The 25015-nt window shown below is 35.9% G+C and overlaps 1 protein-coding gene across 1 annotated transcript in view; it reads left to right on the top strand.

Annotated features, from left to right (window-relative positions):
• Positions 1 to 21871, top strand: part of LOC135219105 (mRNA export factor Gle1-like) — a 137541-nt gene extending 115670 nt beyond the window's left edge. The window contains exons 6-8 of the mRNA XM_064255547.1: positions 2331 to 2515; positions 3295 to 3493; positions 17028 to 21871. Coding sequence (XP_064111617.1) covers positions 2331 to 2515; positions 3295 to 3493; positions 17028 to 17907 — 1264 coding nt within the window. The 3' untranslated portion in view covers positions 17908 to 21871. The remainder of the gene's footprint in view (positions 1 to 2330; positions 2516 to 3294; positions 3494 to 17027) is intronic.
• The last annotated feature ends 3144 nt before the right edge of the window (positions 21872 to 25015 follow it).

Raw genomic sequence — 25015 nt, 5'->3', positions numbered from 1 at the left:
ATATATATATTTAATATCTATATATATATATATATATATTATTATATATATATATATATATATATATCATATTATATATTATTATATATATATATATATATATATATATATATACTATATAATATATATGTATGTATGTAGTATGTATGGTATATATGTATGTGTCACCTTGTTATAATTTTTGCACTGTTTTCTATTAGGCCTTACGTAAAGTGTTATACATGAAAGTGTGTGCAATTTCATGTTGAATACAACAAAAAATAACTCCTTGTTGTAGCTTTTATCAGTATTGACATATTTTAATATAAATCACAATAAAATGTCAGAAATGCTTGAGTCACCTTGTCGTAATTTTCGCACCATTTTATAATAGGCTTTACATAAAGTGTTGTACATGAAAATTTGTGCATTTTCATTTAGAATAAAAAAATAACTCATGGTTGTAGCTTTTATCAGTTTTGAAATATTTTCATATAAATCCCGATAAATAAAAAAAATTTGACCTTCGGTCAACTGTAACTCAATCCAAATGGTTAAAAAATGCAATTGTAAGCTAAAACCCTTACATTCTAGTAATATTCAATGAATTATATTCATTTTGCAATAAACGGGAAGTCTCTAGCACAATATTTCGATTTATGGTGATTTTTTGAAAAAACTTTTTCCTTCCCTCCGCGCTTAGTAACTGCCGAAAATCTCAGAAATACTTTAGTCACTTTGTCGTAATTTTCGCACCATTTTATATTAGGCCTTACATAAAGTTTTATACATGAAAAGGTGTGCAATTTCATGTAGAATACAACAAAAAATAACTCATGGTTGTAGCTTTTATCAGTTTTGAAATATTTTCATATAAATCACAATAAATAGAAAAAATTCGACCTTCGGTCAACTTTAACTCGAACGAAATGGTAGAAAATTGGAATTGTAAGCTAAAAAATCTTACATTCTAGTAATATTCAATCAACTACCTTCATTTTGCAACAACAGGAAGTCTCTAGCACAATATTCTGATTTATAGTGATTTTTTGAAAAAAAAAACTTTTTCCTTCCCTCCGCTCGCGGTAACTCTGCCGAAAATCTCAGAAATGCTTTAGTCACCTTGTCTTAATTTTTGCACCATTTTATATTAGGTTTTGCATAAAGTGTTATGCATGAAAATGTGTGCAATTTCATGTAGAATACAAAAAAAAAAAAAACCTCATGTTTGTAGCTTTTATCAGTTTTGATATATTTTCATATAAATCACGATAAATAGAAAAATGTGATCTTCGGTCAAATTTAACCCAACCAAATGGTCGAAAAATGTAATTGTAAGCTGAAACTCATACATTCTAGTAATATTCAATCAACTACCTTCATTTTGCAATAAACGGGAAGTCTCTAGCACAATATTTGGATTTATGTTGATTTTTTGAAAAAAACTTTTTTTACGTCCGCACGTTACAAATTCATGCATCATTTTGTGACAATTTTTTCTTTGTGTTGCTTTGATCGTTTTACAATTTGTTATGTACCAAAATCATCGCAATTTAGTGTACAATACAAAAAAAATTAACTCATTAGCTTTAACCGTTTTGCTCACAGCGCGATTTGTATACAATTATATATGAAAAAATTTTTTGCGCTATCATATATTCCAATATTTATATATGATAATGGTATTTTTTTCATTTCTGATGGTTGCATACTAAACTTCAGGCAATGACAAAAAAAGGAGCCAAAAATTAATTCTTAATTTTAAAAACTAAGTGCTGTAATATTTTGAAAAAACGTTTTTTCCGCTTCGGTGCTAACTCCTGAACGCCGCCGGCGTACGAGAGACACTTTGGGAAATAGCAGCTCGGCGTTTAAGAGGTAATCATATTTTAAACTTACTAATACAGTATTAATCAGTATTAATATTTGAAAATTAGTAAATCATTTTTGTGCCATAAAAATGTATTTAGTCATGAAAATAACATCAAAATATAAACTAATAAGTGAATATTTATCGTCGGAAAAACCCACGAATATGCAGATTTCCCCCAAGTGATGGGTAGATATGGTCCAAAGAAAAATCTATGAATAAGTTAGTCTGTAGATATCGAGAATGTGAATCCAGGGGGTTGACTGTAATTACATTGTAATGCCATCGCAATTATGAAACTTTCAACCATTGTGTGCTGTGCGTCCTTGAATTGCCACCTTGAATTGCCAATGTGTGACTCAGGCATAAGAGTTGATTTTAATTTAGTACCTTAAAAATTCCTGATCGAATTCTAATGGAAATGTTTGTATATCAGACTTGGTTATAAAACACCATATATTTATTTGAGTTTTTTTTCCAGAGAACTGAATAGTGATGAGTCTCTGAATATGACTGTTGAATCTATGAAGAATGAAGCAATAAAACCTGTAGATGATATGTTAGAACTTGTGACAAAGGAAGCCCAGACAAAAGAGGAGCTTACAGAAATTAAAACAAGCATTGAGACAAATTTAAGCTATGTGGATGGCATTGTTCAGACTCTTAGTAAGTTTTATTTACTATTGTTATTGTGAAATTAATGTGGCTTTAATTTATGTTAATGATGTAGCATCTGTGTAAGGTTTCTTTTTGTATCTTCCCAGTCTGTAATAGTGGGTGGTTTTCCTTCCTTTAGTTCTCCTTATTTTATTATGCTTTGCTTAAAAACCTTGACATTCAATGTACTCTATTTACTTATCTACACATTCATTTTTGTTAAATATTTATGTGGTTTTGGTTTCTAGTAATAAAGTTCAGTTTATAACCAAAGGTTAATTTGTTACTAGTATTCAAGGTTTAACTAATTTGTTTTACTTTGATACATTCAGTGAAAAGGTCATGGGAAAAACTTAAAAAAATTTTCAGTTCAAAATGTTTGGAGATGAATAAAGTGCCAACAAGTATTTAGAGACTATTTCTTCATATTCATTGATGGCTTGACATTGTTGAAGTAACTTTTTATGCTTTGTATGCAGTCTAAAACATTTTTATTGCCTCAGTTGTTGTAAATTGTTTTTATTAACCAAAGAAAAGGCTAAGAATCTTGTTAAGGAAGTAATTGCAGAGTGAAAGCCCTAGTAGACAGTTTTTTAATATGACTCTGCACATATTTATAAATAATATTCTTTAATTAGATATTTTAGACACTTTATGGAGCTTTATTTGAGCATAAGGAAAAAATTAAGATGGTTTTGCTTACATTGAATATATGTATTGAAATAAAAGTTTAATCACAGCATGCATGTCAAAATGTAAGAATTCTAATGGAATATTTCTGCTTACAGTTATAAAGAGAGAAGAACAAGAGCAGCAAGAATCAGAACGTGTTAGCTATGAAGAGTCCCAGACAAGATTAAAACTTGAGCAAGAAAAACAAACCCTAGTTATGGAAAATGAAGTGCGTCAGGCTAACCAAGTAGTTACCGAAGTTGAAGCAAAAGAAGAAAATAAACAAGCTGTAATCATCACTCTAGGGAGGAAAAGGTATTTATTAACTTCATGATTTCTACTTGATGCTAGGAGAGATGGTTTAAATGAGTGCTTCATTAGACAATAAGCATCTCAAATTATTTCTTAGTCGTGAAGATTTCTCCTCTGCTGTGAGTGTAAGTGTAGTTGCAAGTGCTATTTCTCCCATTTTTCCAGCCTTACATCATGGTAAAAATTTTTGGTGTCATTTTATTATACATAGCAACATTAAGGCAAGTAAGAGAGTAGGAGTGTTTTAGATCATACTGTGGACAAGGATAGGGAACAATTCCAAGTGTGATGAGGCTGCTGCCATATTGCAAGCAGTCTAAGACCAGAGTAAGGTCCCATGTAAGAGATTTGGGTTCCCTAGGTGAACAAGACTGCTCAGAGTTCCTGAAACACCTAGAGAATTCCCAGGATGAAGTGATTTCCATGTCAAAAAAAAGTTTCTCTGTTCTAAGAAAGATCAAGATCATTATCTACTGAACAGATATTCTGAGTGGAGAGAAATCCTGTCGACAACACCAATCACAGCAGATGGCTCATTGCCCTTTTATATAGCTGACAAAGATCTGAGGTAGCTGGACATCTGAGTCACTGCTCTGCGAGAAAGATCTTTTGCTCGAAAGAGATACTGGACAGACTCCAGACATGAAGAGATAAAGATTCTACCGATTCGTGGTACCTCTCCACATGAGAATGGCAGAGAAGGTTGTGCTAAGGTTGAATCTTTCTCATCACTGCTGAAAGAAGAGATAGAAGACCTGTAAACCACTCTTTTTGGGGCCACAAAGGAGGTACTAGGGTTATCCTGAGATGCTTGGAACCCATTACTTTGTTTAGGACATGATGGATCAGGCAGAAGGAAAGGTGTAAACTTCCAGGTTGTCCCAGGTATGTGGAATGGAGTCCTCCTCCCCAGTGAATGGATGTGGGACCACCGAACAGTAGACCTCTAGTTTTCTGTTGAACCGTGTAGCAAAGTGGTTTAACATTGGGTCTTCCCCAAGTAGACAGAGAGATGATATGATAACCTCATGGGGTGTCCTATGATAAATTCTCTTTGCATATACCCTACTGTCAACTTGTGCCGTTTCAATGGAGTACGCACTGTAGACAGAGGAAATGTCCATGCACTGCCAAAGGAATGCTCATCGCCAACAGAGAAGACATCGTATGAGGAGATCCCCTATGACATAAGTTCAGTTTGTTACCCAAGAGAGATGTCCTATGATGATAGGACACCGACTCAATCCCCCCACCTTCCCCGTATCTTGACTAAGGATCCACCATAGTGATGTTCCTGAGCAACATAATGTAGTGCTAAAGACATATCTTAATTCTTGCAGAGATAAAAACAACTAGAGTACTGAGGCACAGTACTGGTCTGGTTATGGTAGTTGGAAATATAAAGCTAGGCTAAGTTATGAATTGTGCCTAACCTAACGTAACCCAATTCCAAACTCTTGAAGAACGGTAAAATTATCCGTGTGTAGAAGTCATGAACCAGAAGACCATGCTCCAGGATATTGAAGAGCAGGTCTGATAAAGATAGGTTTGAAGTAGCTAGGCTAGGCTAAGAACTGAAACACTTAGGCTATGCTAAGTTGGTAAAGATAGGTTTGAACTAGCTTGGCTATAGTAGTATATGTATCCAAGTCCACCTAGCTTTGTAGCTAAGCTCTCCCACTGCTAGCCAGTGATTGGCTAGTTCTTGAAGGGGGAATGACGTCACACTAGTTAACAGTCTAAATGATGACACCCCAGATTTCAGTTCCCGGAGTTGTGAACACATTTTATATCTCCGATAAAAGATATATAAATTTATATATCATTATGAAGCTCTTGCTTCATTTTGTGTACATCTTTTTTTTATCATGTGCAGCCTAAATATAGATGCATCTGGCTTCTTTTCCTTTTTTTTTAATTGGTGTTGGCCTGCATAAGCGTTTCAACGTAGACTACAATAATTGAAATGGAGTATAGACTTATGCAGCCAGCTCCAATGTTAGGGTATTAATTCATCATAATCCTGCATGTCAAGTCGTTAATTTCAATGAGATATTAGACGTACATGTCAATTTCTTATATTTTGAGGTAATGACAGGGCAGAGGCCTACTCATCAATTTCTTATATTTTGAGGCAATGGCAGGGCATAGGCCTACAATCAAATTCTTATGTTTTGAGGCAATGGCAGAGCATAGGCTTACCATCAGATTCTTATATTTTGAGGCAATGACAGGACATAGGCCTACGCATCAAATTCTTATATTTTAAGGCAATGATAGGGCATAGTCCTACACATGAAAGAAATTCTTATATTTTGAGATAGTGACAGGGCATGGGCCTACACATCAGTTTCTTAGTGCAAATAGTTTTCTACCTGTATTTGTTAGAAATAGAGTAGATTTTAATTAATAGAGTAGTTTCAACTCCAAGATTTATAATGCATACTGTATGCATAAAGTGGAAGGTACACATATAGGCAAGAGCACATACACATACATGCATGGATGGCCATAGTAACTGTAATGCCTCTTATACCACAGAGAATAACTGGAAAACTTGTGGATGTGTAGCCTATGGCACCCAGGCAATCTGGACTGTTTCAGCCTTATATACAACTATCAAACTACTCTCAATGAACTATATTGAAAATATATATTTACTGAAGGGATAACAAATTATATTATTGTGATGAGTAACTACAAGGCTGCTGTACCATATCTATGAAAATGAAGGCTATGGTAGGAAGGCATCATAAGATACATAACAAAATAAGAAAAATACATGACAGCTGAAAAGTTGTGAATTAGATGATCCAAACCAGTCTGGAAGTAGCTCATGAATCATTTGGTTTTGGGGGCATTCTTGTAGATTACCCTGTTAGACAAAAGGATACACATTAGTCTCTCTCTCTCTCTCTCTCTCTCTCTCTCTTTTGTTAGGAAAATATTTTAGCGTAGACTATATCCGTAAAGATTTCAGTTACTTTAATTAAAGATTTCAATTGCTTTTAATTAAAACAAAATAATAAATTTAGTTAACAAGAGTAGGCAGATAATTTTTTACACCAGTATTTTATGAATAGGTCTATGTTTATTCTGCAATGTTAGGATACCATATGAAAATTTTTCAAAGTTACTACAAGCACCACAACAGCAGCAACAGCAAAACAGCTGACTATAAGATAGGCCTATAATTCAAATGTCACAGACTGCGGAAATCGACAAAAATACATACAACCTTATAGGTTGATGTAATTTTTTATGATCCTGTTATTTGGAAAGGAGATAACGTTCTTAAGGAAATTCTCAGCAATTTATATCCACTATGCCATGTATATCCTATCATACAGAATGTATCTTTGTTAAACAAAGATACATTCTGGCATTGTAGAGTGCAGTCACTACTTATTAATAATCTATATATCTATATATATATAATATATATATATATTAATTATATTATATATATATATATAATATATATATATATATATTATATATTCTATATTATATATAATATTATTATTACATATATATATATATAATATATATATATATATATATATATATATATATATATATATATATATATATATATATTATATATATATATATATTATATATATATATATATTTAAATTATAATAATATAATATATATATATATATATATATATATATATATATATTTTTTTTTTAATAAGGAGTTGTGTATATGATTTTATTAGGGGATAGTTTAGCGTTTCACTCTGATAACCAGTACAACATATTTTAGTTCAGTAAAAACAACCATTACAAAATAAATGAAGATAAATAGCACACAGATTAACCAACTTTTCGAAACTATTTCCAGTCAATCAGCTTCAAGGAATGGACGTGACATAATCAGTGGGAGGGGCTTAGATGCAAAGCTAGCTAGACTCTGCTATAGGCCAAGAATTCAACCACTTAAGTTGGGGTCAGACATTGGCGATTTCAAGCCGCGCATGTTGTAACGGCCACTTTACAACTGAATTACGACCTATTTATGCTCAAATCTCCATGCTGCCACACAGTCCGCGACTAGTCCTGGAGTTTGCTGATGTCCACCGAGTAATTGCTGATGTCCAAAGCTGCATTGGGCATATGCAGTCAGACCACAATGATTGTCAGAAGTCACCATGTCATGTTGACATAGTAGAGAGTATCCTTATGTCCTTCCGACATACGTGAATAAGTCTTCATGTGGTTATGGCAGACGTGGGTGGTGTTACGGACTCTGAGATCTCAGAGACAATGTTACGATGTCGAAATATCCTGGCCAAGGGTCGACACAATGTTACGGCCTCTGAGAGAGGTCCGCTTCAGGTTCGATATGAATTAAATAAAAAAAAAATATATTTCAACACCAACAGTTGAAACAGGGGATACGAATATAGAAAGAAACACTAACACAACAAAGGTTTATTTACAAGCTTACTAACATAGGTAAATGGAGAATGGTATCTCCTATTTACATAAAAAGACAGAATCTTACACTGCATGAACTGGGGGAACAGTGAGGCAATTCAAATACTTGCTAGTCAATTTGGCAATTCGACGCGCTGGCTTCATAAATGTAGAGCGGCAATTGCAGTCGTCCTCTTGACTCCGTATTGCAGAAACTAGTCTACTTGAAAGGCAGGAACTCCCCAAAACCTGTAGCAGGACCTTTTCTTCTCTGAAGTCTGCTCGACGTCAAGAAAACACGGCCGTCCGCTCCTGAAGACAACTAGACCAATATCCAACCAACTCTCGAACAACTCTTCTTTTGATTGATCCTTCGTCTCTAGTCTCTCTCTGACGATCACTGCTGCTGATCTCTCACTGATATTCTGACCAGTGGCTCTTACTGAGGATATCTCTCTGTGACTAACAGGTGTCTCTCTTTTACGATCTCTGCTCTCCAAAGTTCGTTCGTCGTATTTATACGGCACTCTGGGGGCGAAGCCTACGGCGAGCGTCACAGACTCGCGAGATTTCTAGAAATTCTTAGATGAATCTAGACGAGGTATTGCATCAGAAATCGCGGCGTTTCTCACGTAACGACGGGTTCCACAACACTCCTGCCGATTCTAGAACCATCATGATAACAGGCACCTCCAGCACAATACGCTAACAGCTCCTTGCTGCCGAACTTCTCGAAAATGCGTTCTCCTTTCCTTTATCTTTCTTTGCTAGGAAGCAATTACCATCACACGCCCCCTCAAAAGAGAAAAAAATGAAATCAACTGATTTTATTTTTTTTCTAAAGAGAAGCAAGAATTAAACAGCGGGGAAACAATTCTGCATAAAGCTTCCATACTTTTTCATTCACTCAACCACTCGTGCCAAAACAGAAAACGGTTATTACGCTACTCATCTCTAGAGGCTACTGCTATAACATTATCCTTCTCTCTTACTATTTCCTTTTTCTGAACTCTGATTAAAACTTATAAATACTAAAACACCTCTTGTGTTTTTCTCAAAACTAATCTCACTCAGTAACACTGTTACACGGGCGGAGGCCACGGCACGGGCCGTTGTTTATAATTCTGAAGCAAATTTACATTCATTGCCTTTGCTCTACTCTTACCCACATTAATTCTATAAAGTATATTTCCCCTCTTCTCTAAAACTGAAAAAGGACCGTCGAAATTATGAGATGAAGAGGAACCTTCTTTCTGGATTAGTACTAAAACTTTATCTCTTACACACAAAGTTCTCTCTTTTGTTCTAAGATCAGGTTTTCCTTCAGTTTCCCCTTGACTTCCTTTCGGGTTTTCTTTCGCTAAGTGCCAAGCGCTTCCGTTCTCCTCCGATAGCTGCCAAACATCTCTTAGATTGTTTTTATAATACTCAAGATTAGTTATGCAATCATCTCTACCCTTACTTCTAGGCAAAGTCCCGACCATATTGATAAATACATTCTCAAAAGATTTGCCTACTGAAGGAATATTACACAACAAAACTCTGGGAATTACTTGAATCGGTTTCCCGGCAATTTGATATTCACAGCTTAAAGCATACCTCTTCAAGTCATTTTTCATCTTAGGCCAAAAGTACGTCCTACTAATACACTTGAAAGTTTTATTTACTCCTTTCCTAGGAACTACTAATTGTTCTGTGACTTCCCCTTTACTACCTGACTTAGGTCGAACGTAACGACACAAAACTTCGTCCTTTAAACAAAAAGTTTCCTTACACACATCATCGAGATCATCATCCAGCTCACATTCAAAATTTCGGGTTAGTTTCTCATCCTCTCTCTGCAACTTGACTAGCTCATCCTTATCCAAAATGTTAAAGCCTATTTCATCACCGTAACTAGGACTAGATACTGGCACATTTACTACGTTACTCTCAACAGCTACGCCTTCCCCTTGGCTCTCACTGTCAACGATAGAGTTAGGTCTCTCAGCCACACTTATGCCAAGATCAACCTCGCTACCTGTATCACACTCGTTTGAATCCATGAACTTACTCACGTTCGAATCCACAAACTTACTCTCGTTCGAATCCTCAAACTCACACACGTTCGAATCCACGAACAAATTATGATCGTAGCTTATGTCTGTATCCAAACCCGACCTAGTTACTACCATTTCAGGCACTGGAATATTCCTCACAACAGGATTCACATTCTTGGATAAAGCTAAGTCGTTACCGACAATAATGTCAATGCCTTCGATGGGCAAACTGTTCACAACTGCAAGTTTTACTTCTCCTGACACTACCTGACTTTCTAAATTCAACTTCAATAAAGGACAAAGAACACAAGTGTTAGGAAATCCACCTAACATGACTTTCTCTTCCATATTGATTTCTGCCCTATTTGGCACACACTCTTCAAATAAGTGAAACAGCAGCCCCTGTGTCTCGAAACAAGACTACTTCTCTCGAATCTACTCCTCCAAGAGAGGAAACTACGCCTTCCGACAGAAATTCACCAAAAACTTTCCTAGTTTCTCTCATCACATCATCCCTACTTGATGAAAGGTTAACTAGAGACACTGGTTTTCTTACCGTCCTTCTTTTCTATGCACAATTCCTCGCTAAATGCCCTTTCCCATTACATCGGAAACAAGTTAATTCTGAGCCACTAGATGCCACTTTACTCTTACAAACCTTAGACGTATGACCAGGTTTTCCGCATGCATAACAGGAATAGTCATTTTTACTCGCATTGCTATTACTAGGACTGAAACCTTTACTGCTTTGTACTCTACCAGACGAAGGATAGTTTCGTTTCTTACTAACACTCAAATTATGAGTTAGACTATATTCGTCAGCTAGCCTAGTTGCTCCTGCAAAAGATACTTCTCGCCTATCCTCTATATAAAGCTTAATCTTAGGAGATACGTTATCTTTGAAGTTTTCTTACAACACTAAGTTCTTCAAACTGTCAAAATCCTCAACCTTAGCAGAAGTTAACCAATCAAAAAACAGCCTTTCTAACTTCTTACCGTATTCTACATACGTAATATTTTCATCTTTTCTCAAATTTCTAAATTTCTTACGGTACGCCTCCGGTACTAACCTTTATGTGCTAAGAACAGTTTCTTTCACGATATCATAATTATCACATTCCTCCTTAGACATGCAACTATACACAGTAAGCACCCTACCACTCAAAACTGACTGCAAACATAAAGTCCACGTTTCTTTAGGAGAACCTACTCGTTCCATTAACTTCTCAAAACACATGAAATATGTTGTAATATCTTCCTCATCGAACTTTGGTACTAATTTTAGCACTGCGCTCATACCTAACGTATCAGCTTCGTTTTCGTTCTCGCCTGACCGACTGTTACGAGTACTTTCCCTTAACCGAGCAATTTCCAACTCGTGCATATGCTCTTTCTCTCTCTCTTCCTGCTCATGCATACGTACCTTTTCTCTTTCTTCCTGCTCATGCATACGCTCTTTCTCTCTCTCATCCTGCTGCATTACCAAGATCTCTCTCTCTTGCTGCATTCTCATTGCTTCTCTCTCTTGCTGCATCTTCATTGCTTCTCTCTCTTGCTGCATTTTCATTGCCTCTCTCTGCTGCATTTTCATTGCTTCTCTCTCTTGCTGCATTTTCATTGCTTCTCTCTCTTGCTGCATTTTCATTACTTCTCTCTCAGCCGCTCTTTCATCTCTCTCATACTTTCCCTTTCTTTCTTCTCAACATACTCACGGAGATCATTCCCCTCTAGACCTAGTAGCCTACCTGACTCAATAAACTCTTTCACCATCTCACTCATTCTGATTCTTTCTATATCCTCCCTGTTTCAAACCGTTAAAGTGTTGATAGCCTAGGCAAGGTCGCCACAATGTTACGGACTCTGAGATCTCAGAGACAATGTTACGGTGTCGAAATATCCTGGCCAAGGGTCAACACAATGTTACGGCCTCTGAGAGAGGTCCGCTTCAGGTTCGATATGAAATAAAAAAAAAAATATATTTCAACACCAACAGTTGAAACAGGGGATACGAATATAGAAAGAAACACTAACACAACTAAGGTTTATTTACAAGCTTACTAACATAGGTAAATGCAGAATGGTAGCTCCTATTTACATAAAAAGACAGAATCTTACACTGCATGAACTGGGGGAACAGTGAGGCAATTCAAATACTTGCTAGTCAATTTGGCAATTCGACGCGCTGGCTTCATAAATGTAGAGCGGCAATTGCAGTCGTCCTCTTGACTCCGTATTGCAGAAACTAGTCTACTTGAAAGGCAGGAACTCCCCAAAACCTGTAGCAGGACCTTTTCTTCTCTGAAGTCTGCTCGACGTCAAGAAAACACGGCCGTCCACTCCTGAAGACAACTAGACCAATATCCAACCAACTCTTGAACAACTCTTCTTTTGATTGATCCTTCGTCTCTAGTCTCTCTCTGACGATCACTGCTGCTGATCTCTCACTGATATTCTGACCAGTGGCTCTTACTGAGGATATCTCTCTGTGACTAACAGGTGTCTCTCTTTTACGATCTCTGCTCTCCAAAGTTCGTTCGTCGTATTTATACGGCACTCTGGGGGCGAAGCCTACGGCGAGCGTCACAGACTCGCGAGATTTCTAGAAATTCTTAGATGAATCTAGACGAGGTATTGCATCAGAAATCGTGGCGTTTCTCACGTAACGACGGGTTCCACAACACTCCTGCCGATTCTAGAACCATCATGATAACAGGCACCTCGAGCCCAATACGCTAACGCCTCCTTGCTCCCGAACTTCTCGATAACGCGTTCTCCTTTCCTTTATCTTTCTTTGCTAGGAAGCAATTACTATCACAGGTAGCAATTCCAACATACGGTGTCCATTACAACTTATGAGACGTAATTTGTCCTTCCCAATGTGGGAGGGGCCCCTGTGCAGTAGGGTGCATAGTTCACAGGCACGATTCATTAGACAAGTCTGCCTTGTTTTTTATTTTTTTATAAGCATGTATTTGTGATACAAGATTTTTAGTATTTTATATTGTCTAAGAACTCCTCATATACATGAATAACACACAAATCAACCTTAATGGAAATATATACGTATAGTAATAATATCAATATTTCTTACTTGTAACTTTTATTCAGGACTTTCACTAAAATTTCTCTTTAGAAATATATAAGTCTGTGACTTCATTGCAATCTATACAAGTTATTTTTGTGAAGCATAATAAATGAAAAGTCACTTTTTTTTTCATTAAAAATTGCCATTTGGATTTCCAGTATTCTTGATATACTTTGAGTATTTTATATTGTCTAAGAACTTCTCATATACAGTGGAGCCCCCGTATCCATTCTCCAGATTCTTGGACTCACACATTCGCGGATTTCTCTTTGGAACATTTCTCCGCTTTATTCGCGGAAAATTTGCATATTTGTGGTATTTTTCTTGAGAAATATCCACAAATTCCTGGTTTTTTCAATCAATTTCATCATAAAATGCACATTTTGTGATAAAACTAATAAAAAAACAGTATAAAAATTTTTAGTGTTTTACCTGAGTTTGAATTAACAAAATAGGCTGTTTTCAGCATTTTTATTGAGGTTGGGTTCCAACTATCGGCGGGTTCTAACTATTCCAGGGGGGGGTGGGGGGTGGGGGGTTTGGTACGCATCCCCCGGATACGGGGGGACCACTGTGTTAATGGAAATATATATAACAACAGTATCAATATTTCTTGGTTATCGGCGATCCGGTTTTATGGGGCTTGTCTAGCGCCATAAAATTGGTGATTTATGGCGCCATAAGGGGGACGAGTTCTGGTTATTGGCATCATGAGGATGCTTATGGCTTGCCATGAGGGTGCTTATGGCGCCATAAATCACTGAGTTTCGGTTAATGGCGGTTTTTGCTCATTGGCACACCCCCGGGAATGGAACCCCCGCCGATAACCAGGGACTGCATGTATTGGTCTAGACTCAAGAACCTAATCAGTAGAGTAGGTCTGATCCATAGATCTGTGGAGTTAGAAAATAATTCCACTCACACCAGAAAAACATTGCGCGATCAGAATTAATTGAATCCTGCTTCGTGAGTGTAGGACAGAATGGTTCTAACGAACTTCACAGTAAACGAACCAACCTGTTGACTAACTATAACTACCTTAGAGCAGAAAGTTGAAGCTTAATATTTTCATAGGGACAATCCAAATTTGAAGATACATAAATGATGAAACAAGACAATTCTTCCTACCTGAGAAGGGTTGAAGTCTTCGGGTCAACACATAGTGTCAGTTCCCACACTGAAACCCCTATGGGTCTGACTGAATGAATTCATTCAACTTGTTATGAAGACATAACAGTTGGAAGATCAATCTCATACATAGATGAAATGGAACGTCCATCAGCTGTTACTATGGTCAGCTACCATCACTGCAACATCCATTGGCGGTTACCTGTGACCAAAAGGCATTGCACAGACATGCTGTATGGCAGTGGGCTAGGTCAGCGGTCTGTTCCTGGACATTGTCCTTATTGAAGTGTTTACAAGTTCAAATCTTATAACATTCAGAGGGAGAGATGGTATGTTATTGGAGGACATTTCCTATTTATATTTGTTGACTTAAAAAGTTTGTTAGCTCCAATTGGAAATGTTGGAGAGTAATTGTTTTTTAATATGACAATATATATTTGTCAGATCAAAAAGTACAGTATATTTGTTAGTGGATCACTTGTTGTAATAATTCATCTCGTAGTAAGTCACAATGAGAGTAAGAGGTAGTTCACTACTCAATCTGAATAATTAGTTGGGGAAGATTGAAAAACTCTTGTATATTCTGAGTTCTTCATTATGAATTAGATCAAGACTTCTCAAATATGTATCTGTGGATGAACTACATATATATGACACCCATGTCTAGAAGAGACACAACAGTTCCTCTTTACAGCAGTGTCAAGCTCTCCAGTTTGTAAGGTAATTTTTTTATTAGCTTGTTCCTGTCAGAGATTATGCCTAAGAATTTTGCTGTTTGACTTATGAATATGTAATATCCAATCTTAAAGTGTTATATTTTTCCACTTTACATTTTTTATAAATAATAATGGCTGTGGTCTTTTCTAGGACAAATTAGAAACCCACTGATGAGGCCTATGTGTTTTTATTACTATTATTATTAGTTCAGTATACTATATGTAATTTTAATGCCACATAGTCCATAGCAAAACCCTCCAAATAATGATTTTTTATTCAGAATGGTACTTGATTACCAATGCCATGCACTGCTTGTATAAAGAGGATGGTACTAAGAACACTTCTCTGTTGAACTCCATTTTCAAATGGGAGACTTTGAATGAATATCATCAGTTGGTATATGAGAGGTATGGTTTATCAAAGTTTTCAGTGAAAATTGGCAAGCAATCACATACATTAATTTTAATATAATGTTAATATTGAGTAGCTCCATGTGGTATCTTAGGTTTTTTGTATATCAGAGTGGTAGTAGTGGGACATGTGATCTTTCTTAGGTAAAGTTTTGAATGCGTTAATTCAAGGTCATTCTTATTCCAGTCATTTACCATATAATTTTTATAGCATCTTACATGATAAAGATATGCTAAGGTTCTGTCACTGTGCATAATATAGTGGTAATTGCTGTCTCCTGCTACTTTTGACAGAGGAGAGAGTACTCTATGCAGGGCCGGATTTAGGGGGCGGCAAAGAGAGCACCTGCCCAGGGGCCTCCCCATTTTAGGGGGCCTCAAAAAAAGGACCCAGGCTTGAATAATTTTTAATTTCAGTAAATATATAAGGAATAAAAGTTTTTTAAGATTGGCTGCACTGAGTATGGGTCATGCTTCCTAATCATGTTCGAAAAATGATGAGTGAAGGCAAACTAACATATTTAGACTTATGGTAATAAAACATGCTATTTATTTGAAATTGCTTCTCATAATCTTTTTATACTCGAGTGTACAGAGTCAGGAGAGGTCATTTTGCACACGTGATTAAGATGACCAAAATTCATTACTGGCAGGACCGGCAATGATGATTTCCCGGTGGAGCTTACAGCGCCTCCCGGTGAGGCTTGCTTCGCTCGCCACCCACCTCAAACAGGGTGGACCTCCACACATAGATTGCCCAGGGGCCTCCACATGCCTAAATCCGGCCCTGACTCTATGGCAGTATGGATTCTCAGTTGTGTCTTATCCCTCTGATGGGAAAGAAACAAGATAAACTTGGTATAGTGTATACATTAACAGACAGAGTTGTCCTTACTTCTCAGGGTTTTTATAGCTCAATGCAACCATGTTTTATTGTTTTATGATGAAAGCAATTCACTTAGCTTCCTTTTTAATCCCATAGCCCTTAACATGGATCCATGTCTACTTTTGGTAGCTCTGTCCATTTCATCTGAATAGCAGTTTGGGTTTGTATATAAAACCAGTGAGTTAGTATGAAATTAAATTTAAGTGTGCCATTGCATTGAAGCAGCCAAGTATTTTAAAGCAATGTTAAAATCCATAATTGTTCTTTTTGTATTTATTCATTCATATATTTAACACAATTATTTCAAAGCTTTGTAAAATATCCTATTTTGTATCTATATTTTTCTGCCTTATTAAGAAAGGCTAATGATAACTTACCTAATAAGAACAAGTATTTTATTTAATACATATAAAAAGAAAAATAGATGAAGCATTTAATGAATATTAAAAATTACATATTTTACAAACAATGAAATCTGTTGACATTCAGTTGTCGTCGTCATTGGAGGCGTGTAATTCAATTACAAAAGACTCCATTAAAGGCTCCACAATCATCCCATCCCCTTCTGAATTTTCCATCTGGAGGTTTTCACATGCTTTGCAGCATTAACCCAGTTTTCTTTACTTAGCTTTTGCATAGCTTCTTGCAATAAAGGTTTTTAGTTAGCCATTTTAAAATTATTTCTCTACGAGACAATTTTTTGTCCCCAAATCAGTTTTATGGGTTTTATATAGATAACATTTATGGCACATTTATAGCAAGATGGTCTACATAAAACTATTGCTTATGTTTATAATGCCTCAAAGCACACTAAATTTTTTATTTATTGGTCATATTTATTTCAGATATGAAGACTTACAGAAGAAAATGGAGGACCATATCAACTGTCTCAACGTGATAAGTAATGAAAAGAAGAAAGAAATAGGATGGATATTTACTACAATTAATCAGCTGGATAGTACCAATCACAATATCAATAGAGAAAAGTTGCAAAAGCTCATAGCCTATTTAAGTGGTCGTAATGTGCAACACAATAAGAGAGTTTACTGTACCAATAATGACCCATTAACTACAGCATATGTAAAATTTAAGCTGATAAAGGACATGGTTAAAGTAGCATTAGACACACAAGCCAAGGAGACAGGTGGCATTGCAGCATATGCATGGTTGATAATCAGCCTTATAACAGTGTATCCAGATCTGTGGGAAATATTTCTTTACCATATCTACACAACATGTCCATACTTGGTGCCTTTGTTCATTTATCAGAAGGAAGGACAAAGCCAAGATGATTATGACAAGGAAAGAGGGAAGAGAACAAAAGAGGGCTTTGATCTCTATTTAACCAGAATGGGAAATGCTGCTCTCTTGTTTGGTTTAGTGTTGGCAAAGATGTGCAAGAAAAGTGGAATGCCAGAAGAGGCACCCGTAGTTGGGTGGAAATTTGTTGCTGGTCTACTCATGCTTGACCCTTCTCCTGGCATTTCAGCTGAAGTCCTTAGACAGTTCTTATTAGGTGTTGGGTCAGAACTCCAGCAAAGCTATGGAAAGCAGTTTGCAAAACTGATGGATTATGCAACAGACTCATACTTGGTTCAGCTAGAGGAGATCACCAGTATAGCTAAGGAAGGAGAATCCTCAAGGAATCAATTGCAACAATTGTTTGAGGAATATAAAAAAACTCGGAAGCTGAAGCCAAATGAACATATAAACAAATATAATTAAAATTACCTTTTATCTTATAGTCAGGGATTTACCAGATTATATAGTCAGGGATTTACCATTTTAAATAATCAAGTTGCTACTGTGGAGAGAAAAAATTCTGCATTGCGTATATTTGTTGTAAGTTGCCTTATTAAAATGTGAATTGTGTATACTTAGTAACTCTTAAGAAGTGCACTTGATCATGGTTTGAGTGAATAAATTGAAGCAAGAAATAATATTGTTTCAACACTTTTCTACCAGAGGTGATTTCTGGTTGGCGATTCTGTTTTTGAAGCATTTGATCTTAAATTTGGTCTACGAAGTACAAGATTACTAGCACTGTGCTACATAATTTCACATTTGACAAATTGAATTATTAGTGCTTTTCCTGTTACATACCTTGATTATTTTTTGTTAGAATAAAGGCAACAATTTTATACCTATTTTCTACAGGCTATTTTGTGTGCTTAATATGAAAGATTGCATATAATACTGTGATATATTATACGGTAATTCACTTGTAAAAAAGAAAATTTTTTTTTATCGGCATTAATAATACTGGTTTATATTTTCAGTTTTTGCTCCTCAACTTCTGTGATAAAATGTTTTACCTTCACATCTTTTGTGTTATTGTACTATGGAATTTTCCAATGAATGACTTTGGGCTTACATCATTTCAGTTTTTACTTGGAATGTGGGTAAACTATTTTAAGTTGATAAATGCAAGTTTAATTTTAAACTGATATAGAGACAGCAGTGAATACTGATTAATTAAAAGTCCATAGCTCTGACAAACATTGCATTGTGTATTTCCATATTCAGTTTAAATAAAATGGAAAATTATTTTATCTTGGAAATTTAAGGTTGATGACTAAAGTAATTATAATAGAAGCATTACATACTGATGGAAGCCTAATTAGGAGTACATATGGTGTTTGAAAAGTACCTATTTTATTAAGTGGTGACATACCAAGATGCATGTGTTTAAGTACCTGAAATCATAGCATTGTATTTATTTTATTACTTGTATATCAAGAATGACAATTTTTTAGCTGTACGTATTATAATTAACCAAGTTGGTTGTAATGTTTAAAATATCTTCAGTATTTGAAAGTATGACTTCACTATAAAACTTATTTTTAATTACAAAATCAGGTTCTATTCAATAACAGACTGACATACCTTAAAGTAGAGTTATAAATTTATTTGATAAAATTGTGCATATGGTGTTTTCATTTTATAGCAATGGTGCAACTGGCATATAAATATAAATTAAAAAAAAAATGCTTGGCTAACCCACTAGGACTGTTTCTGTAATCACCTGTTTCCCACTAGTTGGCGCTGGAACGTTTATGTTCTTGTAGGAATTCTTAATGCCATGTCCTTATGCAAACGGTGAGAATCAGCGCTAGTAAAAATTTTGATCATTTCTGGCTGATTTTCTCCTGTATGGTACTGGGCTTGTTTTCTGTTTTTGCATTATGTAACCTACAATAAGCAGAGATGAAAGCATCAGGCTGTATTGGAAAAAGTCTGTGGAAACCAAATGTTCCAGTTGTACATGGCCATATGGCCTATGTGTTAGCCTAGCTGTTGAAGGCATGAGTGTTGTTTTCATGATATTTAGATAATAAGGAGTTTGTTTGTCTGTCTGGTGTTTTACGTTGGATAAGAAGTAGTGATCTGATGAGAGGATGAAATTTTGTGAAGTATCGAATGTGTTAGACCTCCTCTGTCTTTTCCTTTTGTCTTCTGATGTTGCTTCTCCTCCTCCTCCATTAGCCTGCTAGTAGCCTAAGTTAATTCCTCTCTCTCTTCTGCTTTGCCTTTGCTCTCTGTGATTAAGGAGAAATATTTTTTCATTATGGTTAGAAATTTCACCATATCAGGGTGAAGATTGCTCTCCCCTATAACTGACCTTTTTTCGGTTTCCCCCGCGTGAGAGGTACTGGAGCATTGGCATCTGTTTGCAGCCTGCTCTCTGGACTGCCCTGGGTCCATAGGTCCTCTCTGTGGGCAAGGGACCATGCTATATCTCAGGACCAAGGTCTGTGCCCTTTACCACCTTTCTCAGCAGTCTCTCCGGTTCGGGTTTGGTGCGTTCTCCTGACGAGTTGTTTGGTAATTTGGCACTCAAATTTACCAGCTCACGCATTGTCTGTTTTGGGGAGAGTGATGATGTGTGTGAACTGGTAGAGTTACTTATTGACACTAAGCCATGTGTCAGTTCTCCTGTTATCATTTGCTTACCTGGTATCGTCCTCCGAGCAAATGATAACTCTCCCCAGTCTTATTTAGTTGTCCTCTCTATCATCTTGTATTCATCACCTTGTTTTGAGGTACATGGAGTATCACCATTCAAGACAATTGCATAGTATCAGGTTCATGAAGGTGGTATGCATGCACTACCAACCTTCCTCTTTTCAGTTCTAGACTTCTTATGATTCAGTAATTTTGGTTGGAAGGGTTTGGAGGAAAACAAACAATATTGAGCACTCAGGAAGGTGGTATGCACTGCCAGGTGTACAATGAAGCAAAACAAACATAATAGCTGGCTACCTAGATTCAGACATTTGGATATATACTGTATACAAACATGGAAATCCATTTTAGCGCTTGCCTAAAAATTTGCAATTTATGGCACCATAATGTGCCGAATTCCAGTTATCAGTGCCACAAGGCACTGATAATACATAAGAGTTATGGTGCCATATCATACCTAACAGAGGTGCCATTAACTAGTGATCAGAGCTATTAATCAGATATCAGCACCATAAATAGCCGAGTTATAGTTAATGGTGGTTTTTATTTATCAGCACCCCGCCAATAACTGCCTGTATATGATAAAAACTTCAGCAAGGCAGTCCCTAGTTATCAGTGGACTCGGTTAATGGCCATCTGGTTTTATGGCGTTTGTCTAGAAGGGCGATTTATAGCACCATAATGCGCAGAGTTTCAGTTATGGTGCCATAACATATCTAACAGAGGCACCATTGTCTGGTTATCGGCACCATAAGTGCCATAAATCACCAAGTTTCAGTTAATGGCATTTTTTACTTATCAGCACCCTGCTGAGAACGGAACCCCCACCATTAACCGGGGATGTCCTGTATTTAGAAATTGACGAAATTGAGTTACATGGCAACACTCACTCGTGGTATCCAGTGTTGCGACTCGAGTGGAAGGGAGTTTATAGTAAACCGTTTCGCCTTGTGCTTCTGGCCAGTAATCATCGAATGTGTTGTATGCTCTCATGTTTATTACTGTGATACGTGAAAAAATATGCAACTAAGAAATCATGTTTGTTTATTGAGAATACAAGCATGAAAATGTAAAAAAATCTTCAACGAAAGTATAAAACCATTTGTAATTTGGTTTTTCCGTGCTTCTCTTCTGTCTTCTTTCTCTGGAGATACCTCAGTAAAAAGTTCATACGTGATGAGGAATGAATATACTAGCCACGTGAAATATGACTCATTTACTTTATTTCATTACCAAGAAAATTGGTTCGGTAGTGAATGCAATGTTTAAGTTTGGTTAAGCTTCTCAGTAAAGAAGGGGTAAAGTGTTGCGCAGATGGCACCAGCAGTCATCACATTTACATGGTGATGTCATGCAAGAACCATCTACCTTCCCCACCCAGCGGTCCAATAGTATTTACTAGTGCTGGCATTCCGTGACGTCTTTGCTAATGTTCCATGTGTTACCTTCTCTGCATTTTTTCTCCTTGCCATCATCGTCCGTGGACAGCTGTTTTCTTGCATCTCAGTTTCGTCATTTAGACTTAAGGGTATTGGTTGATTTTCCTTTAGTATTTAAGCAGTGTTTAGCTCCTGTTGTTTCAATTCACTTCCTTAAAGATGAAATCATTGACTGGCACTCTTTAGTTTACAGATTCGCATATATTTTCCGTTGAGCCTATCTATAAATTATACGATACAATTTGGCAATTTGCCACTTTTCCGTCAATAAATATTCACTAATTTGTATGTTTTTAATTTATTTTCATGACTAAATACATTTTTATGATACAAAAGTGACTTACGAATTTCAAATATTAATACTGATTAATAGTGTATTAAGTTTAATAAGATTAAATTACATATATTAAATAAAAATATTAATTCTCTCTTCTTTTTTGTTTGATAAATAAATGATTTAATGATTCTCAACTTTTAATATTATGTAAGCAATAATATCAATTCATTAAAGAAAATACTATAGTGAATTAGGAAATAGAGGGTCCTAGGTTGCTCGAGGGGTGGGGGGGGGAGGAGCTGAATACAGGCAGTCCTTGGTTATCAGTGGGAGTTCCGTTCTCGGAGGGGTGCTGTTCAGCGAAAACTATCATTAACCGAAACTGCAGTTTATGGCACTGATAACCAGTTAATGGCACTGTTAACTGGTTTAATGGTGCCTCTGTTAGGTATATTATGGGGGCATAACTCTATTATAAGGGGCCAACAGAAATTGGCCCTTATGGCGCTATAAAACTGGATTGCCATTAACCCTTAAACGCCGAAGCGGTATGTATTTTTAAAATCGTCTCCCGTGTGCCAGCGGCGTTCGCAATTGAGCGCTGAAGCGGAAATTTTTTTTTCAAAAAATCACCGCATGCTTAGTTTTCAAGATTAAGATTTCATTTTTTACTCCTTTTTTTGTCATTGCCTGAAGTTTAGTATGCAACCATCAGAAATGAAAAAAATATCATTATCATATAGTATAAACATTGGGATATTTGACAGCGCAAAAAAAAATTTCATATATAATTGTATACAAATCGCTCTGTGAGCAAAACGGTAAAGATAACGAGTTAATTTTTTCGTTGTATTGTACACTAAATTGCGATCATTTTGATATATAACACATTGTAAAACGATCAAGGCAACACAGAGAAAATATTATCACAAAATGATGCATGAATTCGTAACGCACGGACGTAAAAAAAAGCGCTTTTCAAAAATTCACCATAAATCGAAATATTGTGCTAGAGACTTCTCGTTTGTTGCAAAATGAAGGTAATTGATTGAATATTACTAGACTGTAAGTTTTGTAGCTTACAATTGCAGTTTTTGACCATTTCGGTCGAGTTAAATTTGACCAAAGGACTAATTTTTTCTATTTATCGTTATTTATATGAAAATATTTAAAAATGATAAAAGCTGCAACCATAGGTTATTTTTTGTTGTATTCTACATGAAATTGCGCACATTTTCATATATAAAACTTTATGTAATGGCTAGTTTAAAATGGTGCAAACATTACGACAATCGGACGAAAAAATTTATGATTTTTTCGGAAGAGTTACCGCACGGATATAAGGAAAATGTTTTTTTTCATAAATTCACCATAAATCGAAATATTGTGCTAGAGACTTCCAATTTGTTGCAAAATAAAGATAAATGATTGAATATTACTAGAATGTAATAGTTTTAGCTTACAATTGCGTTTTTCGACCATTTTGGTTGAGTCAAAGTTGACCGAAGGTTGAAATTTTGTCACTTATCGTTATGTATATGAAAATATTTCAAAACTGATATAAGCTACAACCATGAGTTGTTTTTAGTTGTATTCTACATGAAATTGCACACATTTTCATATATAAAACTTTATGTAATGGCTAATTTAAAATGGTGCAAACATTACGACAATCAGACAAAAAAATTTCTGATTTTTTCAGATTATTATTAATAGGTGTTAGTTTTTCCAGACCTCTGAGTCTCGAGTAGACTCTTCTCGGGCTGGTTCTCAGGGATCAATCCTGAAAAAAAAAAAAAAAAAAATTTAGACTATTTGAGAAACCCGTCTTATTTAAAAAATTTATGATTTTATTAATTGAAAAATCCCTGCTTTCCGCAAGAATATTTTTCATTTCTGAACTCCGCAGATAAATAGATCTTTGCTGGGTCCAATTTGGGCACTCAACAAGCAAATGCTGTACTGTCATGGGTGTTTGACATCTGTTACATTTCACTGGGTCAGCATGTGGTGTTGACATCAAGTGACCATGTGAGAATCTTGTGTGTCCTATACGTAGCCTTGCTAGGATCACCTCTTTTGCTCTTTCCTCCTGTGAGGATGTCCTCCATGCATAGACTTCAGTTTTTATATTTTTAAGTTTGTTTGTTGTTGGCACCGAGGCCCATTCTTCTTTCCAATCCTGGTAAATTAATGTTTTAACTGATTTTACCCAGTCTGACACTGGGGCATATGAAATTGTTGGAGGGATAGTGCAGGCTAATTTGGCAGCAGAGTCTGCATATTCATTTCCTTTTATTCCCACGTGTGCTGGGATCCAACATATTTCCATTGATATTCCTGATTGGAGGAGTTGATGAATTTTTATTTGAATTTCCTGTACTATTTGGTTTCCTGATTTATACTGTCCTATTGCATCTATAGCGCTACGTGAGTCACTGAAAATTACAGAGACACTTGCTTTTGCCTCAGATATCATATCTAGAGCCATCTGTATGGCTGTGACTTCAGCAGTAAATACTGATGATATTGAAGGTAAGATTTTTTCAGAAGAGTTACCGCGCGGACGCAAGGAAAATGTTTTTTTTTTTCATAAATTCACCATAAATCGAATATTGTGCTAGAGAATTTCAATTTGCTGCAAAATAAAGGTAAATGATTGAATATTACTAGAATGTAATAGTTTTAGCTTACAATTGCGTTTTTCGACCATTTCGGTCGAGTCAAAGTTGACCGAAGGTTGAAATTTTGGCACTTCTCTTTATGTATATAACAATATTTCAAAACTGATATAAGCTACAACCATGAGTTGTTATTAGTTGTATTCTACATGAAATTGCGCACATTTTCATATATAAAACTTTATGTAACGGCTAATTTAAAATGGTGCAAACATTACGACAGTCGGACAACAAAATTTCTGATTTTTTCGGAAAAGTTACCGCTGATACTTTTTAGTGCTAGAAGAAAGAAATTCGCGCTTGCGCACTTGGGTAACGATTGTAAACAAAACAACGCTTTGATCCGTGAGCTACCAGCATCCCCCAAGGCGTGTGATTCAAAAGTTTTTGCCTAGTAGGCCTATAACTATTATTCCGCGAATTTTTTAAAAAATTGTTTATACCGAAGTACCATACGTCCAACCGGCACC

Source organism: Macrobrachium nipponense, chromosome 1, assembly GCF_015104395.2.
Source record: "Macrobrachium nipponense isolate FS-2020 chromosome 1, ASM1510439v2, whole genome shotgun sequence".
Taxonomy (NCBI): domain Eukaryota; kingdom Metazoa; phylum Arthropoda; class Malacostraca; order Decapoda; family Palaemonidae; genus Macrobrachium; species Macrobrachium nipponense.
The sequence above is the reverse complement of the archived record's forward strand: the minus strand, read 5'-3'. Positions and strand labels throughout refer to the sequence as shown.